Below are 14,769 nucleotides of genomic sequence, written 5' to 3' on the forward strand. Positions count from 1 at the left end.
CGAGCAAGCCCTGACGCCTCGGTTTTAGAACAAGGGAAACAGCTGCTTTGATCGAGGCATTCGCGCCATGCAGAGCTGCAATCGGTCTGAAGAAGAAATCGGACTCGATATCAAGTTCATTGTCGGATGCCGTGCCGAAGCAAACACCAGGATCATTCACAACAAGACCTTGTCTTGTTTTGGATCCGAGATCCCAAATGTCCACGAATACCCATTCAAAGATCACCATGCAGGCAAGCAAACATCATCGTTCACGTCTTCGCAACCAACAACCCACCAATCATTGTGACCGGAGTTGTCAGTCCCTTGGACGTGGAACAAGGTCTCCCCAGATCCAGAACCAATCTCACGCCATGTCCCCAACTCCATCGAACGGGCCACCATGCGGTGTTTGCTGTCAGGGGGTTACGGCCGCAACTCGACCAACAGCTCCCTCAACTGTTGCCTATTTCGTCGCAACCAATGTGTGCTCATCTCGGTCTGTCACATTACTTGATCACATCTTTCCTCTTTCCACCACGTTGTTTGCACCGGGCTGCAGCCGACCAACTCAATAACAGCATCCTAGTAGAAGCCACTGCCAACGATGCGCATTCAAGGAGCCGAGTATCTCTCAGTGTCAATCAACACCTGGCACAGTTTAATACCGGGTCTTCGTCGGTTAGCAAGTTAAGAAATAGGGAGAAAATGAGTGATTCCAGATTGCTGGAGAAAGATCGGCAATTCACAGTCCTTGATCTCTGATGAGAAACGACTTGCCTATTCAACTATGTTCGAGTGAAAGATTTGCTGGAACCATTCATCAAAATCCTCAGAGGGATTCGCAGACATGGCCCAGTGCTCCTCGGCAACATCAAACTGCCCAAGACTAGCCGCCGTAGAATCAAGCACAAACCAATCCGTCTTGAATCTAGCCGCAATCTCTTCAAAGTTGATCGCATCAGGTCTCGCAGCAAGCGTCCGGTCCGAGAATGACTCCATGCCCCCCACCTCGGAGAAGATAGCATCAATCAGCACCACCCCGCGGTGCGCTAGAACATCGTTCGTCGTCCGGCCCAGGAGATGCTCTCGCGCATCACGGATGGCGTCGAGGTACCCTTCCTGCCGGGTGTCTCGCTCCTTGCTCTGGTCGCAAATCACCTCGAAGGAGAGGATGATGGCGGCGGTGATGCTGAATGCGACGTGTGTCCAGAGGGAGACCTCGCCTGACTCCACGATGCTTTTGTGTTCGCGGAGGATGGTCACTGCTGCTGCGACGCAGGTGCGGCGCGTGTGGACGTAGGCTTCTGATTGGAATGAGAGGAAGAGGAATGGCCTGTGTATCATGACAATCTTTGTCGGATTTTGGTTAGCCTCCGGTTCAATACCTTTTGGAAAATTTGATGATCCAAACCTTTTCAGCTGCTGTAATGGCAAGACTCTGCCGCGCAACACCAAGCCACGCGCACTCGCCCTCCAGCACCTCATCTTTCTGAAGAAGAAACCGCGGTATCGACTGCACCTGCTCCCTCATCTTCTGGTCCATCCTCAGGACGTGGGCATACTGCTCCCTCGCCGGCTTCTGCGCCCTCAACGGCCCCATGCCGTCCGCCAGCTCCGGCATCAGCCGCGCGATACCGCCCAGCACACGTGTATACGTGCTCACCGTCAGCGTCGTCTCCGGCGCATCGGCCAAGTCCGCGTCGTCGGCGTTTCTCGGGAGGGAGGTCGAGTATTGGGCGGGGTTGATGCCATACGAGTCGGTGAAGGGGATCGCAAAGTGGTCTTGGATGACCATCTGAAGCCACACCCTTCGTCCGACTTCTCTCTGCAGGGTATCTTCCCATATCTCCTCTGGTGTCTGCAAGTCGAGGTTGCTGCCGTCTGTGATCTTGTGTATGCCCAAGCACTCGGCCATCCGGATCGCGGCGCTGAATAGGGTGGCGTTCAGCTGGCTGAGGCCCAGGTTGTGAGCCACTTCAGTCGAGATGACGATGGCCTGAACAGAGTAGAGTGACACGTTCTGAAGGAAGTGCGCCTGGTAGAGTGTGTCGACCATGAAGTTGAACAAATCCAGCGGCGAGCATCCCGCCGGTAGGGTAAGGGGGAACGCGTCGCGGTGCTTCCAGCTGTTCTGCCAGCTCAGCAGCGACGCGGCGAGCACCGCGCTGTAGAGCGCGAGCCACGTCGGCTGGTCATATGTGCCGGTGTCCCAGAAGGTGGTGCACTGCCGCAGGAAGGTTGGGCAGTGCAGGGAGTTGTGGTGCCATGCGATGTGCTCTAGATGAAATGAGATGAGGACCTCGGCGGTGCTTCGCTCGGGGAGGAGGGAGAGGGATGGAATTGGGTAGGCGGGTGATCCCGAAAGAGATGTTGAGGAAGCGCTGGTGAGGTTCCGCCTTTGGTGGCAGGTGCAGTGTAAGTGAGGATAACAGTTTCCGTAGCTTCTGCCCCAGGCCATGTGCTCTAACGCAGTGACTGTGAGCGAGCCGCGGACTCTAGAATGGGAGGTTGCTGCGTCGTCCTGCCCTGAATCGTCATCTCGGGCAGCACTCCCAGACTCGACGAGATTTGCTGTTGTCTGAAAAGTACCCTCGCTGGCTTGTCCCGGACTAGATCGTAGAGCTTCAAGTCTAGACGCCACCAGATCGGCCGCCCTCCTCACCGTAGTGGCGGGATCGGTGGTGCTCTGAAGTGTGTTGCGTAGAGTCTCGAGGAACCCAATCTCGGCACCGTGGCGAACTGCATCGCGCCTCAGATGGATGACTTCACGCTCGCAATGGAGGCCCAGACGGTTGCATCTCGCGCAGGGGATCTCTTTGTTGCACTTTCTCTTCTTTCTTGTACACTCTGAGTGGTCGTCCCACGTTAGTTAAGGGTGCTGAGTTAACTTGGCTGGGGGTGAGAAACTGACCGCGACACGCAAGAGATTGACGCTGTGACAAGCGGGCTGACATTATTTGAGATCCAACCAGCCCCGCAAATGCCGGTGAATAAGCATAAGATTGTGGGGCTGTCTTGCTTTTGGTGCACGAGTTACTGATTACTAGATTGGTTTCCGCAGAGTGAAGTCCGAGAAGTTTGGGGAACTCAGATATGCTTAGCTGAAAAGAACTTATCTCGATTACATAATCGAGCTAGTCCTTTACGCTAAACAGACAAGAAAGAATTCGAAACGATTCGCTGGATTCATTGAAGGGTAATCGTTTTATGCTAAATAGTATTCATGAAGTGTATTGCATTGAATAATTAATATAGTGATGTGGTGGGCGCGTACCCGCGTGATGATGTGTTTGATCTTAATCTTAGCCGTAGACGTTGCGAACTTCTTACGTTTATTTAGGATGCTCCCATTTTGAATACAGGAACTGGAGATTCTGAGGAGGTCAAATTTCAACAAAAAAGACATCCTGTTGTGATTCACATTCGGACTATCAGTATCGCTATCCTGCCGCTCAAGCAGCCTTGGCGAACCCAGTCTCAACAACCCCGGGCACTTTCCTAAACGGTTGCGGGGCCGTGCCGCTCGTCATCGTACACTGCCACATCAGCCTCTTCTTCTCCTCGTCCTCCTTATACTGCGCCAGCTGCCCCGTGATGCTGTGCATTACGCCGCGGTTGTGGAAGATCACGACGTCGCCCTCCTCCCAGCGGTGCGCGTAGATGTTCTCCGCCGCCCAGATCCGCTTCTGGAAGCCGTAGACGATCTCGCGGACCTTGGCGACGTCGTCTACGACTGAGACCACCGCGCCGGTCGCCGGATCCCGGGTGGTCAGCTTGAAGACGCAGCAGCCGTGGACCTGGAGGAAAGGGCGGTCGGGGTTGAGGGGGTTGCGCCAGACCATCTGGGGAATGGTTAGGACCAGTACGGAGAGAGGGACCATAGCGGGGGATTGGTGGGATAGTACTTACAGGATGCTCGGCCACGTTTTCCCAAGACCATTCGGAGAGCTGTTCGATAGGCACTTCTTTGCCCATTGTGGGGATTGAAAGGCCGTCTTCTGTCGCCTTGCATTGTCGGATGTATTCATAGGCCTGAGGAGCATATGTTACAGTCGTGTTGAGAGCGAATTCTTGCTCGGCCGGTGTGAGCAATTGGAATGCTCGCGCGCCGGAGAAAACTTGTGGACAAGGTCAATCAGACGTTTTCAACATACGAAAATTGAGACAGCCATGGCTTACAAGCTGTAGCTCCAGCAGCGATACTCTTTTCTTTGCCGTCTGGGAACTTGAGCTTCTGATCAGGCAGGTTCGGCACCTTCACTGCGTGGAGGACCGTGACTTCTCCGGGCAAACGCTGATAGAAGGGAGTGTCCATGTGCCACCGGTACGGAAGGGTGTATCCATCGCTGAGCTCCTGTTCTGACAGAGGCTTCTCATGGAACAAAGTGTGATCCTAGTCGGGATTGTTACTTCAAATTATCAATAACACTTACTGGGCTAGGGGCATACCAGGTGAATAACCTCCAACTCATCAACTCCTTCGTAGTTCCGGAACCTGCCGCTCCCAATAATGCCCACTTGCGGCGCCCTGGGGATTCTTCCCGCCTTGTATGCCGAGAGGATATTCCTCGGGTCACTGACGGCCTTCTCGCCGGCTGAATGGATATCAGTTGCCGTCGGATCGAAGATTTTGGTCAACTTGGGCAGAGTCTCGGGCGAGATGCCCCTCTGGTTCTTGATAACGACGACTTGGTTCTCGAACAGCGCTTTCCTGAAGGTGGCAATGTCTTCCTTTGACAAGGCGTCTGTGTCCAGGAGGTTCATTGATGAAGGCAGGTGGACTTCGGCACCAATGAGAGAAGACTCGCGAAGAGAGGTCGGGAGCTCTGTAAAAGAGAGACCCTGAGATGAAGAGTTGAGACTGCCCATTTTGAAGTATAAGATTGGGAATATGGAAAGTAACAAGGCTAGTAAGTTGAACTGGCTGAATAGGAGAGTTGATGAGCCTTGTATTGCCCGGGTAATTGCATGAACTTATAGCCAATCGCTCTCGCCCTGACATCGACGACGTTAACTTTTCTCCCAATTCGGAGCGGGTGAGTCGGACTCACTCGTCCGCACCACGAGGTTTGTGCTTCTCCTGTCGTGTAACACGCAGTGACGCGTAGTAATCGGATTGTCGCCGTTCCTGATTGGGCAAGTGACGAGGGGCATGCCGGCGAGTTCTTGATCTCACCCGCACGCCATAGAAACAGCCCAAACATTGTTCCCGTCAATTATCTCCGGGCGCACAGAGGCGCGGGCGAGCTCATGCAACTCACCCGCATCACCCAGATGCAACTTACTGAACGAAGCTTTGCGCCTGGATATATATACAGCAACAAGACCCAAACAATTTACTAAGTGGCCATTCTCACTCTTTCGATTACAAACTCTTTACTTTCCATCTCTTTACATCATGGCAGCCGTCGAGTACCAGGTCTCAGCGCTTCCAAAGCCGTTTGAGCAATCGGCAGTCGATTTCGGCGCCGAGCTTTCTGGGATTGACCTTGAACATATTGATGGTAATACACCTACAATCAGAAGTTCAACATCCAAGCTAATTATAACAAAATGTAGATGAAAGCTTCAAAGTCATCAGAGAAGCCCTCTATACCAACAACGTCGTCCTGATCAAAAACCAGCACAACCTCTCCCCAAAAGCCCAGTACGAACTCACCCGCCGCTTCGACCCGGATGCCAGCACCTACAGCCACGGCGCCCGCATCGACAAGCGCAGCGTTCTCCACAAAGACCTCACGACGCTGCCGTCCCAGCCGCAAGTGCAGGTCATCGGCCACGGCGCCGTCGCCGCGTTCGAGGGGCTCACGGACCTGAAGCTCACCCACCCGCATCACAGGACGTTCCACAAGCACCCCGTGCCGGAGGCCGAGGACCATGACTTTACGCACTTTTACCGGTGGCACATTGACTCTGCTATGTATGATCTGGACCCGCCGCTCGTAACGTCGCTTTTCGCGTGTAAGGTGCCCAAGGGGCGGCGGCAGATCTGTCGGTACGACGACGGGACCGGGGACGAGCTCGAGGTGCCTTTGGGAACGACAGCTTTCATTAGTGGATACCGCATGTTTGAATTGCTGTCGGAGGAGGATCAGGAATTCGTCAAGTCCAGCTTCGTCGAGTATGGCCCGCATCCGTACATCTGGATGAGTAAGGCCAAGGCGCGGTCAAACGGGCTGGGGCTCTTTTCGGAAGGCCTGGAGCTATCCGAAGACCAGCTGCCTGAGATTGATCAGGAGAAGATTCGAAAGTACCCGATGGCGTGGAAGAACCCGGTGACAGGGAAGTTTGCCATGATGGTATACCCGACGCCTGCGCGAAGGATCCATCTCAAAGACGGGACCGTCATGGATGACTTGAAAGAGGTGCGGAAGTTGATTTACAGGCTGCAGAGACCAGCTATCAGCCCGCAGTATGTGTATCCCCATGATTGGGAGGAGGGCGATCTCGTTCTCTTCAACAACCACGGTGTTATGCATTCCATTGTAGTAGCTTTTGCGGAGAACGAGGTTCGTCTATTCAGACAGTGTAATATGGCAGCCAGTAGGCCACCTCAAGGGCCAGATTGCTAGGAAATACATTGACGAGAATTGCATTTTAAATCTCTACGCATTCTGAGGCTGTTCTTTTAAGGTTCTTCTGTATATGGTTTAAAGGTTGAGATTTCAGCATTGTCCTATGAACGTGGTATCTTCGAATTCTTCCCTGGCCCCATCAAAGGCTCTCATCATGGTTCCCGTTATCAGCTAGTACGCCCTTGTCCAGAAATAGGCGTTACCAATTTCCAATTTTCCCTTTGCCATCCAGAGATTATTTACTCATCGACCAACGGAGCATTTGTCCGCTCCGCGCCGGCAGTGGCTCAGAGGTTGGCCGCCTCGACTCCCAGGCCAAACCCTGCTTCAGACGTCAACTCCAACATCCTCTCCGCAACCCAGCGCCCGTTATGAGGACCCGCAAAGCATGACGTGCGGACCAGCACCATGGGCCAGAACATCGTCATCGTGCGGTACGGAAGTCCGTCCGCCGGCGCTTCCTTTCCGTCCAGCCCGAACACTGCGCGGATGTCGTCGAGAACCTCTTCGACAACCGCGACTCCGTCAGACCAGCTCGGCATTTTCCCTACCTCCGCATCGATCTTGACCGGGGCCTCCTTCAAAATGCCTTTCAAATCAAGGATTCTTTCCAACATGAAAATTTTCAGGCATCGGTAATGACTCCGTGCAAGTGCGACTGAGACATCGCTTGATAGGGTGAAGAGGCCGTTGAAAACCCGCTGTGGTTGTCCTGAAAATGAAGAGGCACCCGAAAAGCCGAGCAGAGTGACGGCAGCCTCGAGGTCATTACTTAGACTGATGCCGCTTTTCACCAGTTCCGTCAAGTCCTCAGCTGGCTCTGCAGTGAGCTTCGACACATCCCCTTGCACCTGCATTTTGAAGTCAAAAGCTTTCTTGAAGTCAACCACCTGGCGCACAAGAGGCTCTAGAACAGGACCCTTGCCCCATGGCGTGTCGACTTCTTCCAGCACTGACCAGATTCCCGTTAGGTGCTCTCGTTGAATAAACATTTCCATTAACTGTCTTAATGTTAGTGGATGTGGTTCCAGCCAAGGGGAGGTGTCTTACAGCAGCGTGACAGAAGAACATAAAGCAGCCTCTGTCAACTTCATTTGTGAGTCCCTGCTCGGCACGGAACTTGAATAGTTGCAAGCCCCCGGTGCCATGCGGGAACACATTGTTCTCGAGATCAATGGCTTTTGGGCTTCGTTTGCCGACAATGACCTATGTTTTCTTAGCTGTGAAGATTCCCAAAAAAAATGTCGCAGACGTTTTCTCAATGGACTTGCAAACAACTACCCGCTTTTAAAGGGAATGGCCCAACTTACCTCAAACATTCCGAAGAGAAACATTGTTACCAGGTTTCCATCATCCCTAGCTCGTACAGGATCCCTCAGTGCCTGGTTCAACGTTCCAATCGCCTTCCCATAATGTTGCCGCGCTTCCAGCATCAGACCAGGCTGATGCAGCTGGCGTGCGGCGCTAGCTAGTGCCACCGCATGTGTGGCATGTCGAGTATGGCTAGCCTCGGAGAGGTCGCTCTTGTAGTGGTCGGGGAGCTGGTTGAAGAAGACGATGCTGGCGGTCGTCGCGTAGTTCGCGTAGAACCGGCTCAGCGTGTACACTTCGGGGCCGATCTGGATCGTTTGGGGGAGTACAACTTCTGGTTCTGATTCATCGTCTGGCGTGATCAGCCCGTGTTGCTGCCGGACGAGCGCAAGCGGTGTATTAGTCGGTGTTCCGCATCTGGGGCTACCGCCGCCGATTCGCGGTATCGCGGGGGTCTGCTGGCGATGCTTCCACCTCGAAGCCCATGATGTCGGGTATCCAGGCGACTTTCGGTGTTGAGAGACGGAAAACAACGCGCGTCGCGACTTTTGCGTGTCGCGCTGTTGTGACTTGGTGAGTGACCTGTACCGCAAAAGGGGGGAGACATAGAAACACTGCATACCTTTCCACGCTTCTCATCAGCTCGCGCCTGGCCTTGAATTGGCCCGGCCAGACTGGCCATAACGGCTAGGTCGTGTCAATACTGCAAAGATACGAGGCCGACATTCGAGCGACGCTACACTCATCACCCCCCTCTGCAGACGCCGAGTTCATTGACAGGAGGCAGCTCCGAGAGCTATGTATTGTAGGAGCATGCCCCTTCCCCAATGGCAGAAACTTGGAGAATGGCTAGTGTGCATGGGCTAATCCCAGTTCAGGATCCTCGAAGCTCCCCCAAGACGGCATGTTCCATGTTCAGCGCGACGAGCTAAGCTAGGGATAATAGGCGCATGCGGCAACCCCACGGCAAGGCAAGGCAAAGGGAACCTCGGTGCTCGAATGCTAGGACAAAGCTTAAATGACCGAACGTCCTTCCGGTGGCGGCAGAGAGTGAGACGTCACTTGGACCTTTTGGACAGCGACCGCTCGAACTCTAAAACGCGAGCACTGTCGTCGGCGCAGGTGGTCGTCTATGTAGTGCGGCATATGTCTGCTGAACGTGCGCGTATTCGGTCCCAACTACAGCGAGATTGGTGAAATTATCTCCATTTAATTTCATCTACTCAGTGTTTTTGGGGACACAATTCTACGAGAGACATACGTCACACACGGAACATCCCCCGAGGCTGAGACCTACACAAATCCTTTAAGCTACTAGCTAACATGAAGACTATTCGTCCCGGTTCATCGACAAGCCAAACGCAACAACTGGAAGCGCCCAAACTAGTCCGAAGGCGAGCGACGTTCGCGCTGAGTTTGCGATTGAAACTCGCGGCCCAGACTCGGACATGAGGCTTAACTCGCACAGACGACACCATAAATTCTGCCCGGCCTTTCAGGGTTCGAGCATGTCGCGCCCATCACATTTCTGCTCCCCCTCTTGGCCCGTGTTCTCCGGCACTCACTGCATGGCGCTGGACCCTGAAGATCTACCGTCAACCCACGCAGCTGCTGCATGGCCCCCAACAATGCCTGCCTTCGGCCGTTGGATGTCTGCGTGGCCACTGGCAGGACGGACATAAACCCCAACCCCGCGTCCAGTGTCGTCGGTTGCCACGGAGGAGGGGGGCAGGGGGGCGTGCGGACCGCCGCAGCACGGAACGGTTTATGCCTTGTCTTCAGTTGACTGTGATAGCAGATCTTGGCAGACACACAAACCCGTCCTGTCGTTAGACGGGTAGGGCTATCTATGCTTTGGATCACACTAATCGCCAACCTTTTGATATCATATGACCCGGGAAGCCTAGATGCGCCCCAATGTATGGGATACATCAGGATAGAAGATGAAGGTTAGGCAGGTAGCTTACATCCAGCCCCGACACATGCTAAATTCATGGATGAACAACTACCTTATTCCTCCTTCACCTGCAAACCATCGAGATCTGCTGGCTTGCCGCGCTCTTTTCATCCCAGCTGGGATTTGGCTCGTCTGCCTTATTCACAACTCGTCGGTTAAACCTCGAACACGACTCCTGCCGTGCGGCGTCTCTCGCGTCACTGACGCCTTTTCGTCACCTCCATCACGATCGCATGCGCCGTACCCTTATGGGCCTGACGTCAGGAGGCCCCTAGCTCTGGTGGGGGAAGATAGATGCCGTTGCATCAGGAGGGGGGCAACGAGGAAGAGCTTGGATCCGACGACGAACCGGTTACCACAACTATCGCCGACTCTCCAGGCCTCACCCTCGTCGCCCCCAAGAAAGCTCAGACGTCCCAAGACCTCAGGCGCGGCACGGAAGAAGGCGGACGGCACTCTTCAAACTTCACGACGGCATTTCGGACGGCACCCATACCGTCGGTCTCGCCCAACGCCACACTACACTTGCCGCCGCCGCATACAGAGCCAGTATCAAGGCCAAGACCACCCTGCGAGACGCGCCCTTCAATGGCCGACGTATACGATACGATGGGCATGGCATGGCTCCTGCACCGCCGCCCGGCGCCTTGCCGTTGATCTTCATTGCCGCACCTTGCCGCGCTCCTCGGCCCCTCCCCCTCATCCCCCTCCACCTCGCCTCTGCCTCACCCCAAACGCCGTCGCCGCCGCCGACGGCACAGACCAGACAGATTGCGGGGTGAAAGAATACACACATTGGTGAAGCTGGCAATCGAAGCCTGGCTCGTCCGTTGCCGAACCTGCTGCGATGAACGGCCATCGCACGACGAACCTTATCGCACACGCCAACGCCTGTCAACGTGTCAGCTCCGTCGGCGTTTAGTTTCTGCTCTCTTGAGGCATTCCCCGGCAAATGGCAAATGAGCATCCTGCGCTCGGCACAGACGGGTGCGCCCTCGCCCCCGTGAAACTCCAATGCCGTCCGCTGCACTGCGGCGGATGGATGCCAACCCGCCGGCCGTCCGTCGCGGCGGCGTTCGTCGGCGCCGCGGACAGGGCTGAAGGCTATCGTGGCCCTGGCCTTCCCACCACCACCCCAGCCCCTTGGAGGTTTCTTTCATTCATCCGATCTCCCGAGGCCGTCGGGTGTCTCTTTTTTCTGAGGGACATCTCAACTGCCGTGCCAACTTTATCAAACACACTCACGACTCTTGGGGCATCACAGCCTGCCAGCCTCAGCATCAAGAGATGCATTCTCGTTGGATCGATCCGCGCTTTGCTTTGAGGCAACGAATCAATCACTTAAGGTTAAATGAATCAACAAAGAAACGGGGCCGAACTGCTACATGTACCATCTGTAACAGTCTTCCTCTGCCGCTGCCGGCGCATGTTCGTCCCTGGCCTCAACACCATTACAATCACCACCACCACACACCGCACACCGGCCGGCCGCACCACGGCGGGATATTGTCCCCCGGGTGTGGGACCCCTTACGCGGCACTCTTCTTCACCTTCTGCAACACCCCAATCTTCTCCAACCAAGCCCCCAACGTCGCATTAAACTCCTCGCTCTTCAGCTGATGAAACCAGTGCCCCCAGCCCTCCATCAGCACGATCTCGTCCAGCGCCTCGTCGCCTTTGGGCATGTGCGTCCGGTCCGTCTCGACGTACCAGTCCACGCTGCCGACCGTCAGGCGCGGACACTTCAGCCGGCCGGCGTTCGCCGCGACGCTCGCCTCACGGCGCCCCGGCGAGTCGTCCGCGTCGCCCCAGCCGCCCCAGCACAGCCCGAACGCCACCTCGTCGTCGAGCTGCTGCATCCGGCGCAGGTGCCACGTGCGCTGCCACGCCGGGCACGCGGGCGAGTACATGGTCTTGTCGAAGTGGTCCACCAGCATGGGCACGATGTTCTTTGGTGAGTCGAAGAACATGCTGTCGTGCGGGGAGCGAGGGTACGCGTGAATCGGGTCGAGGCCGACGCACGCGACGACGGTGCCGGGCAGCGCCGTCGCGATGAAGTAGCCCGCCGCGTCGCCGAGGGAGTGCGACATCACGACGAGGTCCTTTGTGACGTTGAGGTGCGCCAGCAGGGCGATGGCGTCGAGGGCCGTGGACTGCGGGTAGTAGTCGACGACGGCCGGGTCCGCGGAGCCGTCGGGGCCGGGCCAGGAGCCGGGTGGTTGGCGGTGCGGGGATGTTGGAGGCGGGGCGGCGGAGCGGCCCTGCCCGCGGGGGTCGATGGAGATGACGCGGAGGTTGTGGGCGAGGAGGAAGGGGACCTGCCAGGACCAGTCGTGCATGTCGCACGAGAGGCCCGGGACGAGGAGGACCGTGGCGGGCGGGTTCTCCTTGGGCCCCTGGTCGAGGTAGAAGATGGGCACGGAGGGGTTGCGGGAGAAGAAAGGCATCTTGGTGGTTGTGGTGCGGTGGTTGGGCAAAAGGTGAGAGGGAGCATCTGGCAGGCACAACGTGAAGGGCGTCCCTTTTTAATGACGATCTGATTGACAGATCGAAATTCGTCTTGGGAATAGTGCATTGGGGCGTAAGTAGCATCGTTTCAGAGACATGCAGATTCTACTGTGGCTTACCCTCTCAACGGAAAAGTTGAGTTAACTCCGGGGATTATGCACAGCTGGAAGACCCCCGAATCGTGATACCGACAGCCAAGACCCCGAAATTTCGAGCCTCGGCATGGAAAGGTAATGCCTGCTAGGGCGGGAATCGATGCTGCCCGTAGGCACCTATCGTTGACCAACATCTCGTACGAGCTTCCATTTCCACGCTTTGATTCCACACTTTTCGTTCCTCGGGTCCCGGCGTCGTACAGATGCATGATCCACAAATAGCGGGAGGTAGGAAGGACACCGGTGATCCGGCCGGGGGGAAACGGTCTGACGTAAGACCTAAACTGCGCCAAGAATCCCTTCAGCAAGAGACAGATCTCGGCTCGATGTGGAACTGTGCATGCAGCATAGGCGAGATCCGTTTTACGAGCACCCTTTCTCGGACTCTAATTCGCTCAGTGCCGGAGTCATATACGATCAATGGCAGCGCTGTAAAGAGGAGGAGCGCCGCTGCAAAGAGAAGTTAACACGGAGTGCCTTTCAGCGAGACATTAGGAAGAGAACGCATATATATCCTGTGGGAATATATTCGACTTCAGTGTCATCGTCGCTGCTATTGTTGTCGTTGCTGCTGCTACTGTCGTCGTCGTCGTTGTCGTCGTTATTGTTGTTGCCGTCGTCGTCATCGTCTCGGGTCATCTTTTTGGGTCGTCGGCTTGGGTCGTCGTCTTGAGTCGTCGTCTTGAGTCACCGATAGTTGCCGTCCTTAGTTGCCGCCCTTAGTTGCCGCCCTTAGCTGTCATCCTTAGTTGTCGTCGCTGCTATTTTCGTTGTCGTTGGTGTCGTCGTCGTTGATGGTGTCGTCGTTGTCGCTCCTCTCGTCGTCGTCGTCGCTCCTATCTTTGTCGCCACTATTATCATTATTACTCCTTCCATTGCCATGTTCAGTAGGGGTAATGAACTACACAGGAGAAATAGCCCCCCAGATGCAGAGGATAATAGGCTGTCTCATTCATGAAAATTACAGCGCTGCTAAATATTCGAACAACTTCCGCCGGGATTAGGCAAGCCGACTCGGCGTTGGAAACACCCGCGGTTCGGTTGTAGAACTTGAACAACTGACCAGCATATTAGGACCTTTCTCACCTAAGTGGACAGCAAAGCAGCAGAGTATGGACGTTCTAGAGGTGCATCAGACAGTGCGACTGGAAATGGTCTCTCCGCAATACCGGTTGATGGATTCCTGACTACGCTGTTTGTACTTCTAAAATATCTCATGGGGGGCATCGTCGCTGCGTCCTATGCCACTTCTTCATAGCGATGTAACTGATCGGCCGCTTACAAGATCGTTCTATTCTCGTCGCTAGACGTCTCGCCATTCTCGCCGCCAGACGTCTTGCCATTGTTGTCGTCCTCATTAATCGGCTCGGGGGCGTCACGATTTTGCGCGTACAAGATCTCGGCATGTGTCTTCTCCCACATGGACTCAATGCCCTCTCTGTACCTGTCAAGGACACTTGGGGGCATTGGAAAATAAAAGTCCTTCGCGTCCTTGTAACTGCGGCATTTATACACTTTGGCCGCCGTTAGTCCCCCACTCAACCAAACCCTTAGGTCTGGCATGTCGTAGCTTCGAAAATCAAAAGTCCTGAACGCGCATAGGAATTCGTGGTTCTCCTCATAGAAGACGGCGGCATGACGAGCGAAAATGATCAGCGATTTGGCCCAGTCAGCCGAGCTCTGGCACCAGGGTTGCCACGGGTTGACCCAGAGGGGCTGTTTCACTTCGTTGACCATGGTAAAGGCAATCAGCAACAGTGTCCTGACATGAGAATCCCAATCGATCTCGTTGATGCTTTTTTGCTGGGTTACGGCGATGGTGGCCACCAGGAAGGGGAAGAGATCGTGGAGGGTAAGTCGCTGAGGTTCTCGGCGTTTGCACAGAGCCGTGGAGATTTGGACAATTACGCGTTCAAGAAACTGGGAATGAGCTTTTTCTCGGAAGATGGGCCATTGAGACTGGAAAAGCCGACGTCAGCAGAGACTTCTGGGTTAAGTGCATACGACTTCCGGACTGTACGTACCTCGATGGCTCGAAGTACTACCGGGGCGTCGAGCAAAGTGATTGGGTTCTTGGACACGAGGAACTTGGCTAGGGCCGAGTACTTGTACAGCAAGGGTTGTCGAAGCTCCTGCTCCAGAACTTCGTCGTTCGGCGTCTCCGAATAGATATCTTTGAGGCAGTCGAGTTCCTCATACCTTTCTACCGTCGCGAACGACATCCTGCGCTTGAGGGGGGCGGGCGCCATTGCAACGTTTGCAGGATGGAAGGACTTTGGGT

At 55.1% G+C, this 14,769-nt stretch overlaps 6 protein-coding genes across 6 annotated transcripts; 1 reads left to right on the forward strand and 5 right to left on the reverse strand.

The window, feature by feature from the left end:
* Nucleotides 1-759: 759 nt before the first annotated feature.
* Nucleotides 760-2,936, reverse strand: lepB-7 (putative transcription factor lepB; the record flags this gene model as incomplete). Its single annotated transcript, XM_032023303.1, has 3 exons — nucleotides 760-1,332; nucleotides 1,394-2,829; nucleotides 2,894-2,936. 3 exons carry the CDS (start codon nucleotides 2,934-2,936, stop codon nucleotides 760-762), a joined length of 2,052 nt encoding a protein of 683 aa, XP_031879927.1.
* A 498-nt stretch (nucleotides 2,937-3,434) lies between these two features.
* On the reverse strand, nucleotides 3,435-4,851 carry CGGC5_v000111 (putative dioxygenase; the record flags this gene model as incomplete). The annotated part of the gene is made up of 4 exons (XM_032023304.1): nucleotides 3,435-3,824; nucleotides 3,892-4,100; nucleotides 4,162-4,375; nucleotides 4,432-4,851. 4 exons carry the CDS (start codon nucleotides 4,849-4,851, stop codon nucleotides 3,435-3,437), a joined length of 1,233 nt encoding a protein of 410 aa, XP_031879926.1.
* Nucleotides 4,852-5,380: 529 nt separating this feature from the next.
* On the forward strand, nucleotides 5,381-6,554 carry CGGC5_v000112 (putative dioxygenase; the record flags this gene model as incomplete). Its single annotated transcript, XM_032023305.1, has 2 exons — nucleotides 5,381-5,486; nucleotides 5,542-6,554. 2 exons carry the CDS (start codon nucleotides 5,381-5,383, stop codon nucleotides 6,552-6,554), a joined length of 1,119 nt encoding a protein of 372 aa, XP_031879925.1.
* Nucleotides 6,555-6,844: 290 nt separating this feature from the next.
* On the reverse strand, nucleotides 6,845-8,550 carry CGGC5_v000113 (uncharacterized protein; the record flags this gene model as incomplete). The annotated part of the gene is made up of 4 exons (XM_032023306.1): nucleotides 6,845-7,558; nucleotides 7,608-7,763; nucleotides 7,868-8,428; nucleotides 8,491-8,550. The coding sequence occupies 4 exons, from the start codon at nucleotides 8,548-8,550 to the stop codon at nucleotides 6,845-6,847; spliced, it is 1,491 nt and encodes a 496-aa protein (XP_031879924.1).
* A 2,804-nt stretch (nucleotides 8,551-11,354) lies between these two features.
* Nucleotides 11,355-12,272, reverse strand: CGGC5_v000114 (uncharacterized protein; the record flags this gene model as incomplete). The annotated part of the gene is made up of 1 exon (XM_032023307.1): nucleotides 11,355-12,272. One exon carries the CDS (start codon nucleotides 12,270-12,272, stop codon nucleotides 11,355-11,357), a length of 918 nt encoding a protein of 305 aa, XP_031879923.1.
* A 961-nt stretch (nucleotides 12,273-13,233) lies between these two features.
* CGGC5_v000115 (uncharacterized protein) lies at nucleotides 13,234-14,737 on the reverse strand (the record flags this gene model as incomplete). Its single annotated transcript, XM_032023309.2, has 3 exons — nucleotides 13,234-13,339; nucleotides 13,771-14,447; nucleotides 14,513-14,737. 3 exons carry the CDS (start codon nucleotides 14,735-14,737, stop codon nucleotides 13,234-13,236), a joined length of 1,008 nt encoding a protein of 335 aa, XP_031879931.2.
* Nucleotides 14,738-14,769: the final 32 nt, after the last annotated feature.

This window comes from Colletotrichum fructicola, assembly GCF_000319635.2.
Source record: "Colletotrichum fructicola Nara gc5 chromosome Unknown KSG_Nara_v1_contig01, whole genome shotgun sequence".
NCBI lineage: Eukaryota > Fungi > Ascomycota > Sordariomycetes > Glomerellales > Glomerellaceae > Colletotrichum > Colletotrichum fructicola.